Below are 15,693 nucleotides of genomic sequence, written 5' to 3'. Positions count from 1 at the left end.
ATATATAAGAGAATAAATTTTTTTTAAATAGCTTTTCCTTCTGGTTACTAGCTGAGCAATATTGCAAATGCCCTTCTGTGTAGCCTGATTGTCACTTGGAATAATACTCATTTACTGAGGAAGGGGTTGTTTAAAAATCAGTTTGAAGATTTCTTTGCTGAGAAGTTCCTCAAGGCCAAGGCTAGGGGAACACAGCATGTTTCCTTTCTGGTTTCCAAAGAAAACATAATAGGGTCTATCAGGATGGGTACAGGGCCCAGAATGGAGACAGCTGGATCATAATTATTCTGCAGCCAGCTCCTGGCCCCTGGGGGTCCTAGATCTCTGAAACAAAACTATTTCACAGCCTTTGGGATGAAGCCAAGTAATTTTCTTAGCCACGAATCACGATCAACAGCTGGAAGACTGAAGCCTTCAAAACCTGGACACTGCTTCTAACCTGAGCTCCTTGGGTTAATTCAAAAGGCATCAGAAGAAATGGCCTAGCTTCCCAATCTCAGCAGCATACAACTAACCAGTCAGTCACCCAAACCAGAGTGGAGGGGTTCATCCTAGACTCCTCTCCCTTCCTAAGTTAGTTAGTTATTAAACCTGCTGCCTTTATGATTTGAATATTTCTCAGTTCACCTCCTCCTCTATTCCCACTGCTACTGCCCTACTTGAGGTCTCCATCATCTCACACCAATACTATTTCAAGAGCTTCCTAACTGGACTCCTTGCCTCAACTCTCCCTCTCCGCAAATCTATCTTCCACTCTGACCAATGCACATCTGATCATACCACTTTCCGTTTTAAAAATCCTTCAGTAGCTCCCAATTACCTACTGCAAATAATTTTCCCCAAAGTGTATTCTGCAGAACACAAATGTAATACATGATCTACAATAAAGGGCTCCTTTGAAATTGGAGGCCAGTGTCATTATGTGGAGGTACAATAAAGAAGACTATCCATCAGTGTCTGATCTGTCCCTCAGTATTGCAGAAAGGTCCAATAATTTTTTTGAGAATCAGGATGCAGAAGAAGCCCCAATCAGTAAATTGGGAAATGCTTCCAGAGTCTATCCATGTCTTTGGCTGGGGGAATCTCAGAAATTACTGTAACATAAATGCTTAGGGGATAGTGGGCACTTTTTACACTTTTAAAGAAAGGGTATATAACTGCATCACTTTGCTGTACACCTGAAATCAAATAGTTGATTGTAAATCAACTATACTTCAATTTAAACAAAAAAAAAAATTGTTTTTTGGCCACACTGCAGGACAAAATTTTTTGTCCCAAAATTTAAGATCCCAAAATTGTGGGATCTTAGTTCCCTGACCAGGGTTCGAAACGGTGACCCCTGCAGTGCAAGCGCAGAGTCCCAACCACTAGACTGCCAGGGAATCCCCGCCTCCTCCCAATTTTTTTTTAATTAAAAAAAAAGAAATGGTATAGTTTACATTCAGAGCCTGATGGGTATAGCCAAGTTTTCTCCAGGAAGGCAATCTTGAACTTCAAAATTATCCTCTTCAATTAAGTATGTGGAGGTGAGGTTTTATGCTCACAGAACCTTTGCAAGTCCTAAATTAGGAGATGAAAATCAAATACCCTAAGAATCAGATCACTGCTGACAAAATTCTGGCTGAGTTTCCAGAACTAGGTATCTAATATGTGCCTCCCCTGCAACGTCCTCAAGATATCTTCCTACTAAACTAGTCACTAAGTTAGACAAATCTTCAGTATTTGAGTTGGCTGCTGGCTGGCATTTTGAAAGCCAGCTACTCTATGTAAATGCAACACTCAAGCAAAAAATCTAACTAGTTGCACATCTTACAGTCAGAACATATTTTACTTAAAAGGGATATGAATCAAAACATTCATAGAAACTAAGCTATGCATTTCCTTATTATTTTTCTGTCTTTTTTGTATTCTTCTCTCTTTTCCTTTCTCTTAAAAAATATTTTGGGAAGTTCACCCCCACTAAGTTTGGAATGTGGCATGAAGAACTTTTTTCAAAGCTACCTTTATACAGTGTATATTTCAAAACCAGGGCAAAACAATATCACACTTATCAACATATTACTCAGTCTTAAGAAAACCCTGATAGTTATAGTATCTTGCATAGTTTGCATAGTTCTTTATATTGTAACTTTGATCCAAGGGGTTTAAAACACACACACACACACACACACACACACACACACACACACATATGCACGCACACGCACACCATTCAAGATACCACAGCTGATGAAAGCATCTATAATGAGATCTACCTCACCCTGCTTACAACACTACAACACTCTGTAGTAGCAATAATTAAAGAATCAGAGCTATAAAAAAAATGAGAAACTAATGTCTAAAAATAATGTATATTATTTTATAAGTAGATAAGTTTTCAAAATGAAAACACTCAGTGTTCACGTAATATGTTTGCCAGCTTAGCTTTAGTATTTAAAGACTTAATCAGCACCTCTCTGTTGAGTACACCCATGTACCAAGCACACACTCTTCCAAGAGTAAACATCTGAATCTTAGAACGTTATTCAAATAAACCTCAACTGAGACTCATGGCAATCATCATTTTATTCTTTGTTGTCTGAACTGGCTCTCTGCTGATGCCCTGGCACTGTTCTGTAAGCATAAGGACCAGCTCTCACCACTGAAAACAGCCTGGTTCTGACCCTGCAGACACTGCTAGAGGCAGAGAGAAAATCTACTCTGAGTCCTCTTTACCTTAGGAATCATCATTTTTAGAGGGGTGAGGCAGCTACCGTACATGGCAGGTAACCACCAGTATAGTGAGTAATCTGTCCCAGGGAGGGTGGTGACGCAAAAGGCCAAGAGGAGCACCAAGCAACAAGAGAACGTTCTGCTCCAGACACTGGAAGGGCATGGTCTTCCCATCTCCCAGTGATGCATCATGTGTCCCATCCTTGGCCAACTGGTCCACCAGTCATGGATTAGAGCTCTTCTGAACTCAGGACCTCCGGCACATAGTCAGTGTAAGAATCTCCTCCCTCTACATTTCTCAGGCTCTAACAATGGGAAGCAAGGGCCTTCATTATGCCCATCCTAACCTTAATCCCTATCCCAGCTTCCAGAATCCCACTAGTTTCACTTGCTTCCCCAAAAGAGACTTACAAAACTTCTAACTGAAGTATAAGGCACATACAGAAACATGCCATATACATGTGCAACTCAATGGATTTTCACAAATTTTACACTGCATAACTGGCAAGCAGTCAAGTGGACTTTTTTTTTTTGCGGTACGTGGGCCTCTCACTGTTGCAGCCTCTCTCGTTGCGGAGCACAGGCTCCGGACGCGCAGGCTCAGCGGCCATGGCTCACGGGCCCAGCCGCTCCGCGGCAAGTGGGATCTTCCCGGACCGGGGCACGAACCCGTGTCCCCTGCATCGGCAGGCGGACTCTCAACCACTGTGCCACCAGGGAAGCCCTCAAGTGGACTTTTTAATACAGACACGCGAGGTCTGTTTAGCTTTACCCAAAATGGCAAAGTCTGGTCTCCAAGCTAGTATTTTCCATGGGCTTCGTATAACCTTGCAAAACAATTTCCGCTTTAACACTGTAAAGGGAATACTCTTCTTAGCCTTCCCACCCCCGCTCCACTAAGTCAATACGTCTTTTAATAAGGAGGCTGTCATCAGAACGGTAAAATCTCCCAGCGCTAATCCTTACTCCCACCAAACCTCCCACTGTTTTATGTGCTGGGAATCACAATGTGATGACGTTAGGAGGGATCCTAAGAATTAATTCTGGTTCAGCCATGACAGTGGAGCGGAGCTGAGCCACAAGTTGGTCTCATCCACACTTTTCTATATCTGCTCATTATCTGTAGAGATCTTAGTGTATTGTGGTGGGAGCCCGCACAGCTTAACTTCTCAAGCTTTCTCCACAAAACTAGTATTTAAATCTCTTTTATTTTCTCCCATTGCTAGACCTTGTTGAAGTAATCCAAATCTTAATTTAGACAAAACACTATTAAAATCCAGGTCACCGGCTTCCCTGGTGGCGCAGTGGTTGAGAATCTTCCTGCCAATGCAGGGGACACGGGTTCAAGCCCTGGTCTGGGAAGATCCCACATGCCGCGGAGCAACTGGGCCCGTGAGCCACAATTACTGAGCCTGCGCTTCTGGAGCCTGTGCTCCGCAACAACAGAGGCCGCAATAGTGAGAGGCCTGCGCACCCCGATGAAGACTGGTCCCCGCTTGCCACAACTAGAGAAAGCCCATGCACAGAAATGAAGACCCAACACAGCCATAAATAAATAAATAAATACATTAAAAAAAAAAAATCCAGGTCACCATTTTCAGTAGAACTATTTTCACATATGAAGGGCAACACACATCTCCAATAGAAAATGACCAAAAGGGACTTCCCTGGTGGCACAATGGTTAAGAATCCGCCTGCCAATGTCCCACATGCCCTGGAGCAACTATGCCCGTGCGCCACAGCTACTGAAGCCCGCACACCTAGAGTCCAAGCTCCGCAACAAGAGAAGCCACCGCAATGAGAAGCCCGTGCACCACAATCAAGAGTAGCCCCCGCTTGCTGTAACTAGAGAAAGCCCACGCACATCAACAAAGACTCAACACAGCCATAAATAAATAAATAAATAGATAGATAGATAAGTAAATAAATTTATTTTCAAAAGAAAAGAAAAAAATAAGAAAATGACCAACAGCAGCACCTCGAGCTTCACTGGCATCTTCAGAGGTATGTTTTAGGAATGTCTTCAGAGTACATGCTTTCATCTGTTGACAAGAATATACTCAGAGAAGGCCCAATAACAATGTGCACGAAAGCAGCATCCTCTCCAGATCAGCCTCCACTCTTCCCCACTCTACTCTTACACTGCATGGCTGACCTATAAGCCCTACTCTTTGGCTTCTGGCAGGGTTTAGTCAGTGGGAGCCCCAACAGAGTCCAAGGTGAGGGGAGAGAATGAGTTTAGGGTATTAATCCCCTAGCTTCCTCCCCGTGGGATGCCCTCAGGCTGGCTGCAACCCTCCACAGGCAAAGCTGCATCCTTCTCGAGGTAGCCTTCTTGACAGGACTCAGTCCTCCTAGGTTTCCATAACCACGCCTTTTTCTGGTCCTATTAAGCCTAAGGGTGCTTAGACCTCGTGCTTCCCTTACACCCTACCAACACCTTTTCAATTTATTAAACCCTCTCAAATCGTCCTAATTTGAGGATGCTATCTGTTTTTTGTAGAGATTCTGATTGATACAAGGACCTCTCGCCCCCCTCCTACTCAGAACGTGTCGTTTCCTTTTACCTTTGACAAATATTGCTATCCATTTTTACCTTTTAAAAATATCACTACTGAATCATGCAAATGTTTTCCTGGATTGGAAGCTCATGGAGATGAACTGAAAATACTAAAGAATAAAAATGGAACTTTGGTCACTCTTAGCTAGGGCCAAATGTAGCATCGACATGCAAATGTCATCAAGACCTGCATACAAATAATGAAGACGCCAACATTTTCCTAAAACACAAAACCTCTTTCTGACATTCTTAACACTGAGTTTTTAATGTTCGTTTAAGTTTTATGGATGCACTATCATTTTAATCCGTCAAGGACTGGGGATTTCAAATCGTATCAGAAAGCAATAGCAAACAAAAAAGCTTGAAAGAAATTGCAACTTTAATCTGGATTCCAAGTTAGATAAAGGTCTCACCATTTGCGTCAGAGAGCAATCTAGTCTCTATCTTGGATATTCTCCCAACTCCCAACTGCTTTGTTAGCTGTCAAGCAAGCACCATACAAAATAATTTGCTTCTATCACCCTTCAGTGGTTTATTCCAATTTTTTATATTATTAACCCTGGTATTCAGCACTGTAAAAAGAACACTGCTCTAGAAAGAGATGTGAGGAGGTTCTAGGGCCAGTTCCACCACAAATTGTCTGGGTCATTCTGCACAAGTTGCCTCACCGCTTTTGAACCTCAGTTTTTTCATTTATGAAATGAAGTGTGGGGGCGGGGGGCGTGGATGCAACTTCTCAAATCTTTGTTTTTTAAAATAACATTACAACAGAGAGTAAATAAATTCTTCTTATGGAACCTGGAAGCCTCAGCCTAACGCTGCTTCCCTTGATCGAGAAAGTTCTTTGAAGTCTTATATTTCACAATAAAAATTTGAGCTAATTTGGTTTATTCTCAATGAAAAAAGAATGTTTATATTTATTTTAATATAAAAATGTTTTACAATACTCACCAATATCTATAAATCTTAAAATGTACTAACCCAGCAATTTCACTTCTAGGAAACTATTTTGGGGAAATGCTCTATGTATATGCAAAGATTCATATGTAAGAATATTAACCATAACATTTATCTGCAGGATTGAAAATGGGGAATATTCTAAATCTATCAATGGGCTAAATTCATTATGATAAATCCACCCTACACAGTCATTATGTCATTCAGTTATTAAAAAGAATAAATTGTTAGGGAAAAACACCCATGGTACATTTTTAGGTAAAGAAAGCCAAGTCACAGAATAATATTTATGATGATCTCATTTATATTTTTTAAAATTACAAATAGCATATATGTGCTTGTAAGTATGTTTTTCTAAATATCCATGTCTATCAATGTATAGAAAAAAGGTCTGCATGGATACCCACTGAATTGCTAAGAACAGCTACCTTTGAGGAAGGGACTAGGTTGGGAGATAGTCAAGGAAGACAAATTTTTCACACTATATGGTTTTTTACTGCTTAAATGTTTTTTGCTAAATACCTCATTTCACTGAATTTAAGATAACAATGATTTTAAGACTCAACCTCAGATTACATATCACTAGGGGGAAAAGCTACCAATAAGACTATGAGATACCATTAATTTTTAGATGTAGCCCAATTTTAGATGTATCAAAATGTGTGTGTGAGGGGGTAGATGCCTCAGGGTCAATAAAATACACTATATGACCTCAGAAATTGTTACAATATAGAAGAAAACTAACATTGGGACTCTAGAAAGACACATCCTATCTTATGTACCAAATATTTGGTTTTTAGTTAGCTAATAATTAAATGTGACTATCAAGGATCTTTTCTTTGTAAAATCAAGTATCAACATAGCATTTTCGGACCTGTGTGGTTTGAATTCTTACTCTATTCCGCAGCATCTTCGCACTTCACAGCAGGCTCTGTGCATCATGATAACTAGGAAATGTTCTGCGCTTCCCTACCTTACCAATTTCACCTACATAACAGAAATATATAACTCCATCCCTATATTCTAAGCAACAACAACATGATCAAATGTGAGATTATCTGAAAGTCTAATAATAAATTCTTAATTCTACCTCTTGGATCAGTAGAGCCATTGAATCAAATAAACCCCAAGACATTAATCTCTGGAACGTCATTCGAAATTAAATATTAAGCTATCAATAATGACTCTTTGGAAATAAACTGGGGAACTAATTTGTTTACTCACTAACTATTTTAGCATGATGGTCATCACATTTTTCTAGCTTGTTGATAAATATTTGCCTCCAACTCTTACTTCATTCAAACACTAAGAGAATATCTGATTTGTGGCTGAAGTAAACATTCTTTACTTTTTCATCCTGATGGCCTTTCACTTTATCATAGAGGAAAATCAAACAGATCAGGCACATCACTCCTTTTAAAAGTAATGAATGACTTTATAAAAAATAATGAATATCTCCGAGAATTTATTCTATTCCTGGGGTTTTCCTATTGATTGATTATTGTTTTCAGTACACCCCGAAGGATAATAATGCTGAGCTGAAGAAAAGTTTGTAAAGAAAACACCAAACAATAAACATTTTTGATGATTAAACATCACAGCCGTCACGAAACAATTATTAAATTTTTTTTGTCAATACTTTCCTAGTGTACAACTAAGAAGGAAAGACAGGGATCATCTAAAGAAGAAATACCTCTCCTCAATCGTCAATAGGAATTAGGAGAAGCTTACTTCTCAGAAAGCTTTTGCCTTTGATTTTTTTTTTCTTAGAGATGAGACTCAAATGTTTCCACCTCAAATCGCTGTGGTCTAGAAGTGCACTGTGGGTATTGGTAAGCAAAGGAACAATAGGAAAAGCATCCTTTTTTGGCTTCTAGAGTTAAAAATCTAAGATAAAAAAAAAATCTTCCTTTTCAAACATCTAGTCCTTTCAAAGATGTGTGTCACACACACCTTCTTCCTTCAAAGATTCTGAAAAAGACTCAAGGTCCAAATCCTGACCCCTTTGTCAGCATACATAAAACACCATGGTAATTGATCATTTCAAAAATCAAATGGCGGGCTTCCCTGGTGGCGCAGTGGTTGAGAGTCTGCCTGTCGATACAGGGGACATGGGTTCGTGCCCCGGTCTGGAAAGATCCCACATGCTGCGGAGCGGCTGGCCCCGTGAGCCATGGCCGCTGAGCCCAGGCGTCCAGAGCCTGTGCTCCGCAACGGGAGAGGCCACAACAGTGAGAGGCCCGCGTACTGCCAAAAAAAAAAAAAAAAAAAATCAAATGGCATATAGTGGCATTTGTACCCCAACTGAAGAAATTGCTTATCAGCAAACAGAACAAAATTTTGGATTTGAAGAAACCTTAGAAATTACCTAGTCAAACCTCTTTGTGGCCGTGCAGGCCCAGCGGCCACGGCTCACAGGCCCAGCCACTCCGCGGCATGTGGGATCCTCCCGGACCGGGGCACAAACCCACGTCCCCTGTATCGGCAGGCGGACTCTCAACCACTGCGCCACCAGGGAAGCCCTACAGTATATGTTTTAAGAGCTTTACAAATATTAACTAATTTAATTTTCAAAACCACCCCAGATGCAGGTTCCATTATCATTGACACTTCAGGGATATGGAAACTGAGGCCCAGAAAATTTAAGACATGTACCCAGGGCCACAAGCTAGGAAGTGGAGAGCCAGGACTTAATCCCTGACAATCTTGACTGAGTCTCTGGTTTTTTGGGGGGTTTTTTTTGTTTTATTTGCGGTATGCAGGCCTCTCACTGTTGTGGCCTCTCCCGTTGCGGAGCACAGGCTCCGGACACGCAGGCTCAGCGGCCATGGCTCACGGGCCCAGCCGCTCCGCGGCATGTGGGATCTTCCCGGACCGGGGCACGAACCCACGTCCCCTGCATCAGCAGGCGGACTCTCAACCACTGCGCCACCAGGGAAGCCCTGAGTTTCTGTTTTTAATCACAACACTAGTACACCACATACACATGTTTCATAATACAAAACACAAAAAGTAAATGACATTTTCCCAGCTCATAGCCATGTTCAGTAGAAGATAATTTTTTTAAGTTTTATGGAGGTTAAAAATGATTGAGAGATACTTTTAATTAAAATCTTATCACTCACTGAACTTTTCAACAAATCTGCTAATAGAATAATAACACTGGAGGTCAGATTCTTTTTCCTATATGGTGCTAGAGCTAAGAAGAAGAGAGGGATTACAGAATAATAGGAACAAAAAAGGCAAAATAAGAGGACTAAGTTATTCACAAACTACACAATCAAGCTCTTGAATAACTGGCAGCTGCCAATATTCATGTTAAGATATACTATCTTAGATCAATTCCCTTGAATGAAAAAGGAATGAAAGCAAATTCAAACATCCTGTTTTAAATGTGAGACTTTTCAATATTTCTGAGAACAGATGCAAAAGGAAAAAATAGGATATAGGAAGTACTGATACTGTGGCACCATTTAAGAGCGAGAAAAGTATTTATTGCTCAAACCACATATTTATGCTATAAAAGAATACATAAATGTATAGTGAGAACAAGGATTGTTCTATTTAGATCTTTAAAACTGCCATGTGAGCTATCTGGGTCACCTTCCTTTTGTCTGGGCTGCACAGTTTTATCATAGACTCTTCCAAGTCCTAAAAAGTTCAAAGTCCAAGGTATAAAAATCTACAGCTCCCAATCGGCTTCCCATTATTTTATGTGAACTCTCCTGAGTTTACACACTACTAGTGCTCCATCCTCCATAAGTAAGATCCCAGGCACCTGCTCCACGGGGCCTCACCTTGGTTAGCAGTGTAACAGTTGTTGCTGCGTTTACTGTCTGCGCGGCTCGATGCGAACACATTACAGGCACCTAAGTCAGCCTGATTTAGATCAGCATACAGAGTCTCTATCTATGCAGCTTTCTTGGTGCAATTTTTAACTTAGCTTCATGGAAATCTGAGCTCATGACTTGATGATTATTGTAAAGGACCAGTGGGAGAGGGAAGAAAAAGAATACAACTTAACGCATTCAGTTATGTCTCCTGTCCTCCTTGGGTGGCTTAGTTTACCTAGGTAAGGGATGTTTAAGGCAGATGGTGAACTGAATGATGAGAACTGTCCACACAGAAAGAAGATCCAAGCTGAACTCTGATGGAAAGGGAAGGGCTAAGGCAACGGGATGCCTCCTCACCTTCACCCTAAAAGCATGTTTTTTTCATCATTATTGCAGACCTTCCTACAGAACATCTTACACCACAGAATAATGTAATGTTCACTGTGTACACATAGAGTCAGAAGACCACATTCTAAAGTCCTGATGGACTCATCATAATCGAATAGGAAGCAGAACACCAGCAGGAAAGGAGATACCGAAGCCCCTGAGGAAAGTTGGGGGTCGATCCTAATGCTTCCCTCTGTCGCTCGAAAATGCAAAGTACCAAGAAAGAGGCAAGACTGATGACCTTGGAGAGGCAAATTCATGGGTTCTGACCAGATTTAAGGAATTTCTCTCTTTAGCTCCACGACAATTATATCTAGAAATCATTTCAATATATATTGCTAAGAACTGATTGATTGAAGAGAAGGTTCTGTTCACCACTTACTTAACAGACTCGGGACAAACACCAAAATTGCTCAACTGAGTAAAACAAGTTGATTTTCTTAGTCAAATTTATTACACATAAGCAGCATTTGGTTTTCCTCTCTGGTCAGTGATGGATTCTTTCATAGAACAGGCCTGACTCTCTAGAAATAGGCCAGAAAGACTTTTTAACCCCAGGAGGGATCTTCTGATATACCAAACCATAAAGACCTCTGGTCTAAACATTTCCAAAAGAAATCTAAGCCTTAATTTCCCTAGAGTGTTTTTCCAAAGGTCTCTAAACACACAAAGCCTTCTGTTTGAAATTTATCCTCCTTCCTAACAAGCACAAGGACATATCTTCATATTTAATAACTCTATTATAATCTTTGAAAGTAGCAATCATTTATTCTCTTGGGGATGTGTTGCTTTTCAACCCTCTTGAGTATCCTTATGTCAAAAGCAGTTAGTTTTCCTTCTCCAAAAGTTCTATGGCAGAAATCTCCCACTTAGCATTAACCATCAATTAGCAAAGCATGGATCATATCTATACGTGAATGTCCATGAATGTACGAGGGTGTACAGTGTGTGTACACCTATGGGTACACAGACATTTAGGCAAACACACATAGTTACACAGCTTATAGAAAATGAATAGTTTAAATAATTAACATATAGTTATCCTTATAATATGTAAGTAGATGTAAATTTACATACGTGCTTTAATATATACGTACACATTAGATTTTGTAAAATTTACCTTCACTTTAAGAGTTCTAATAGTGTTAATAAATATACTATGACTCCTTTCTGTGTTTGAAAACACTTAAAAGAATATATTTCCCTCCCTAGTAAATGCCTTGGATTATGATCTGATCATCTTTTTTATTGAAAAAGCTCGGGTCCCTACCTCTACATTCAGATTTAAGCATTTGGAAAAGGAACAAATTGTGTCAGAAAAATCAGCTATTAATTTAATGTGCAGTTAAGCCTGGCTTCCCTTTACAAAATACTCTTAAGAATCTGTATTTCACTTAAAATGCTCAAAATTCCAGAAGGTCCACGTAGGAACTTTAAATTTTGCAAAGTGTCTCCTGCACAGGCCAGTCTAGTCCTCACGTGCTCAATATCTTATCAAGTGAGAACAGGACTTCACAGAATACAATACACAGTAGCAGGTTTAGAATGACATACATACATGTACAACAACAGTCTGAAAGGATACACAGTAATATGTTAACAGCAATCATCTCTGGGTGGATTTTAGGTAACTTTTTCTACTTATGTGCTTCTTCCATTTATCCCTATAAGAACATCCCTCATACTGTTTGTGTAACACCCCTGCCGAGTGAAAAAAAATCTGTTCTTATAGTGATTTCACAAACGTCAAAATATGCAATGAATCCATTTATAAGATGTGTATACCAAGGAGCAGATCTATCAAAATCAATTGTGCATCAGATAAAAAACAGATAGTGTACATTGGGGGCTCAGCCAGTGAAAAGTATCTTGGCCATCAAGAGCTGCCTGAAGACCCAGTGGGAGCCGGGAAGGTGGAATGGGGCAACCCTCCCACAGAAGACAACATAGTCAGTCTGTGCATGATGGAAGTAACTGACCTGGGCTGGGTGTGGACCCACTTAGGAGCACACACTCCATTATCCACGTCAAGGCAACAAAAGGAGTGATGTGACATTCTGTGTGAAACCTCCCACTCCTGTGCGGGGCCTTGCTATGGGACACCAAAAGGTCTTTTGTACTTCCTTGCAAATCTAAATGATGCTGACACTTAACTACCCTCCTAGAAACCAGAGCAGAAGTTAATGGACTTGCCCAAAAAGGCTCCAAAGGACTCGAGTCTAAAATGCCCGGACTTGAGTGTATCGCAGCATGGCTCCTGTTCCCCTCTCCCTGTATATACACAGCACGTGAAACACAGAGGTTACGAGCAAAAATCTAGGGTACCCGGAGTAGACTGTCTACCTCTGGACCAGATTCTTATAAAAAGGCCTCGCATCACAGTACCAAAACCTCTCTCATACTACGGGGAGGTGCAGTGCTAACAGTGTACAATAACACTTTGTTCTTATTCAGAATAAAATATCTGTCCCCAGGCGAGATGATCTTATTACAGGCTGACTGTCTGAACACACTGAATAGAATCACTTATGACAGGTAAAACCCCGCACACCCCACGAAGACATTTTCAACAGCACAGAGAGGTGGGACACATGTGGGTGGCTTCCCCAGCCCCCCAAAGGAAGCGCTGTACTCAGCTTTTAGTGACTGTGTATTCTCGGACTGCAGCTGGGTGTCTGAGAAAAGCCTCTCCACACCTATCCACCAGACCTGTTCCGAGAGCTTAGCTTCGATCTGGGCAAACCCCACACTTACAGCCATATATGCATTGGCATTGAGAAAGACTGCGGAGGATGTGGCTCTCCAGGTGTGGCTTTATTTTTCACTTCACCGGGTCAGCTATTTAGGCCTAGTCTTCTCCATTGGCTTGAAGCTTTGTTCACACCATCTTGGGTAACACATCACATTATTCTTCCTTATAAAAACAAATAAACTCAAATGAGCATTCAGAGACAGTTCACCCCTCCGAACACCTCTGCCTTCCCCTCTGATTTATGGGACACCCTTCCGATCCCACCCATGAGAAAGCCTCCCCTACTCTCTTTCAACTAAGGATGGGCCAGGTGCCTTTCTTCCTTCCTCAAGTTTCCCACCTGCCTTGCCTCTGCAGACGTGCACAGCCTTGAGGATCTCAGCCTGCTGGCCGCCACTGAGTCACTGGGAGCAGAGCACTGCAGTACCTAGCACTACCCGCCATCAACTACTGCCACGGACTCAAATCACTGCACTTGGTACTTGCCACCCCACCCAAAAGCTTGGCCATCCTGGGAGGCTGGACCAGGAAGGGAAAAAACATGTTTTTATACTTTTATGGCTCCCCTCTGAACCACTGCATCTGAAATGTACACAGTTCTGGAGAACAAGGTGCTGGATACATTCATTCCTAGCCAACTCTGGTCAGAGCAGCCGGTGTCACACATCACCGGGTTATTCTGCAATAAGTCCAATCCACTTAAGTTTAAAACCAAGGGTCGAAAAGTTGCAATTCAATGAGGCATCACATGTTTCATAACTGAGTGTGGAGAGAAGGGGTAGGAGAAATAATCAGACCTCCCGAAGAACCAAGCCGGGGAAGCAGTTGACTCAACTCCTGTACTTGCCGTTTGCATCCTCCCATCCCACTTGCCAACGTGGACCTTCTCTATCTCAGCCACCGCCGTTTCCGACTACAGTCCCTTGCAGTAAACTGACAGGTTGGTAATTTACGAGCACGCTGGGCAGCACCAGAGAGACTTTGCAGAAACAGAGTTGGAGTGAGAGCTCACACGCAGACAGGCAGGAAAATGGGATACCTCATCAGAACAGAGGGTTTCTATCTTTCAGGGCTAGCACATCATTTGATACATACGTCTGCACTGACGTATAGCATAGGGGTTTTTTTTTCTGTTATAATCTGTTTGTTTGGTGGTTTAGCCAGAGAATCTTATATAACACATTCCTGTTTCAAATGTAGCAACATGTATGGCATTGCACTCATTGAAAATTCAGGCTCCGCACAGCAGGTCCCATTCCCATCCCGAATCATTTTACCTTGCAAGGTTTCTATATAATTGATGAAAAACATCAAGAACCACCACTAGCAATAGTAAAAGAAAGATTCAGTCATCAGCTTTACCCTGGATTCAAAAGCTAGCATTCAGATGGTATGATTTTAGGGATTTCTCAAAACCACCTTCATCCTGATTTTAATACATTATATGAGCCTGACCTGTGGAGGGAAGGGAGTCCAGTTTTCTAAGCCAAAACACAAGTGAGCCTACTCCAGGCTTCCAGGGTAGAGTACAGGGACATACTTCCTGCCTCTGCGCTGGGGTGTTATATGACCACAACCTTTGCATCTGATTTCCTTAACAAAGAAGCAGGAGATCTGCACTGCTTGTTTGGCCAGAAAGCACATAATACAGCTACAGCTGAGGAACTTCCTTCACCCTAGCTCAATACAATGTGTATTATATAATGAATGAGCCTTTTCTGTGAACCCTGCTATTGGAAAACATAGGCACTTTCTGCATAGTTTAAGCCGGTCTGCAAGGAGCAGTTATCCCTTGTCAGATCAAACGCGGACCAAGTATTGTATAAATCCAGGCAGACTACACCCTTAGATCCCTCAGCTATCACCCTAATTAATTTGATTTTGCTTGACAAGACATTATATAATAAATAATTATTTCAGTTAACTCTAAACTATACAGAGAACATTTACACAGCAGCCAGCAAGCACCCGAATGATGTTGGCTTTCAGCTCCATGTTCCCTGCGTTGCCTAAGAAATAAGGTGGGGGGGGGGGGGTTGTTAATGGGAGGAAGAAGAGAAGGGGAGAGGAAATCAGCTATCTGTGAAAATACTTACAGCCTCCGAGTCTTCAATTCCATGCAGGTACAAATTGTCATACATGGAGGTCTGATAATCCAGAGCACCTCTATCAAGGCGAAAACAAAACTGCTACAGAAGCCACAGCTAGAGGTAAAGACAGAAAAGGCCTGTTTGGAAGAATTGCGCCTGCCTTATCAATTGCTGTGAATTTACCAGGCAAGATGCTATTCATTCACATCGCACAGGGTGAGGTTATCCCCAGAGGCGGTCCAGAGCTGGCATTTTATCTGCCTTCCCAAACAGAGCATAAAAAAGCAGAACCCTTCCTCAACCACAGACTGGTGACTGAGCTAGGAAAGCAGTCTCTGATTGGCTCAGCTCCCCTGCTTCAGTCAGCTGAAGAGTGTTCCCTCGGTGAGTGGAGGGCCGCTC

General features: G+C 41.6%; 1 protein-coding gene across 1 annotated transcript in view; it reads right to left on the bottom strand.

Annotated features, from left to right (window-relative positions):
• CACNB4 (calcium voltage-gated channel auxiliary subunit beta 4) overlaps positions 1-15,693 on the bottom strand; it is a 156,674-nt gene that overhangs the window by 135,854 nt on the left and 5,127 nt on the right. The window contains exons 2-3 of the mRNA XM_027131371.1: positions 15,298-15,405; positions 13,204-13,363 (exon numbers count right to left, since the gene is read on the bottom strand). Of these exons, the coding sequence (XP_026987172.1) occupies positions 13,204-13,209 (6 nt within the window). The 5' untranslated portion in view covers positions 13,210-13,363; positions 15,298-15,405. The remainder of the gene's footprint in view (positions 1-13,203; positions 13,364-15,297; positions 15,406-15,693) is intronic.

Source organism: Aethalodelphis obliquidens, unplaced genomic scaffold (assembly GCF_003676395.1).
Source record: "Aethalodelphis obliquidens isolate GAN/ISIS:26980383/991018 unplaced genomic scaffold, ASM367639v1 scaffold2, whole genome shotgun sequence".
NCBI classification, from domain to species: Eukaryota; Metazoa; Chordata; class Mammalia; order Artiodactyla; family Delphinidae; genus Aethalodelphis; species Aethalodelphis obliquidens.
Note: the sequence above shows the minus strand (reverse complement) of the source record. Positions and strands in the feature narration are given on the sequence as shown.